Source organism: Pyrgilauda ruficollis, unplaced genomic scaffold (assembly GCF_017590135.1).
Source record: "Pyrgilauda ruficollis isolate IOZ18807 unplaced genomic scaffold, ASM1759013v1 scaffold2766, whole genome shotgun sequence".
NCBI classification, from domain to species: domain Eukaryota; kingdom Metazoa; phylum Chordata; class Aves; order Passeriformes; family Passeridae; genus Pyrgilauda; species Pyrgilauda ruficollis.
Window position 1 is genome coordinate 1,776 of NW_024524118.1, and position 587 is coordinate 2,362.

A 587-nucleotide genomic window follows, 5' to 3' on the forward strand; every position below is an offset into this window, starting at 1 on the left:
CCCAGGGCTCCCCAAACCCCTGGGGAACCCCCCAAATCCCCCGGGGGTCCCCCCAAACCCCCCGGGGGACCCCCAAAAGGCTCACCTGGCCATCGAAGCGGCCCAGGGACTGCACGAGGAAGGTGGCCCAGCCCACGTGCAGCACGGGCGTGGGGCTGCCCTCCTCCCACCTGCAGATGCCGTCGTAGAAGCGCAGCAGGTGAGCGAAGCACTCGGGGTCCTGCAGGGCTGGGAGACCCCCGGGAGACCCCTGCAAACCCCCCCGAGTCAGAGGGGATCCCCAAAAGCGTGGGGGAACCCCATAGAAGGGGGTAAGGGGCACCCCAGCCCCGCCACGGTCGGAGATCGGGGTGGGGTGGTTTGCCAAAATTTCCCAAAATTCAGAGCCAGAATGGGGTCAGGACACACACAGCCCCCCCCCCACCCAGGAGCCCCCAAATTTGGGGGTCTCCAGGTCCCACCTCAGCCCCCGGGGGGGGCTCGGCCGCCGCCTCCTTGAGCAGGTTGGGGATGACGTCGTTGGCCACGTCGAAGAATTCCTTGTAGATCTCCTCATCCTCACGGCAGTAATTGTAGCTGGGGGGGCA

General features: G+C 67.0%; 1 protein-coding gene across 1 annotated transcript in view; it reads right to left on the reverse strand.

Moving 5' to 3' along the window:
* LOC121355911 (menin-like) overlaps positions 1–584 on the reverse strand; it is a gene marked incomplete at both ends in the record, with an annotated part of 2,354 nt that extends 1,770 nt beyond the window's left edge. The window contains 2 exons of the mRNA XM_041471772.1: positions 86–250; positions 462–584. Of these exons, the coding sequence (XP_041327706.1) occupies positions 86–250; positions 462–584 (288 nt within the window). The remainder of the gene's footprint in view (positions 1–85; positions 251–461) is intronic.
* Between the last annotated feature and the right edge of the window lie 3 nt (positions 585–587).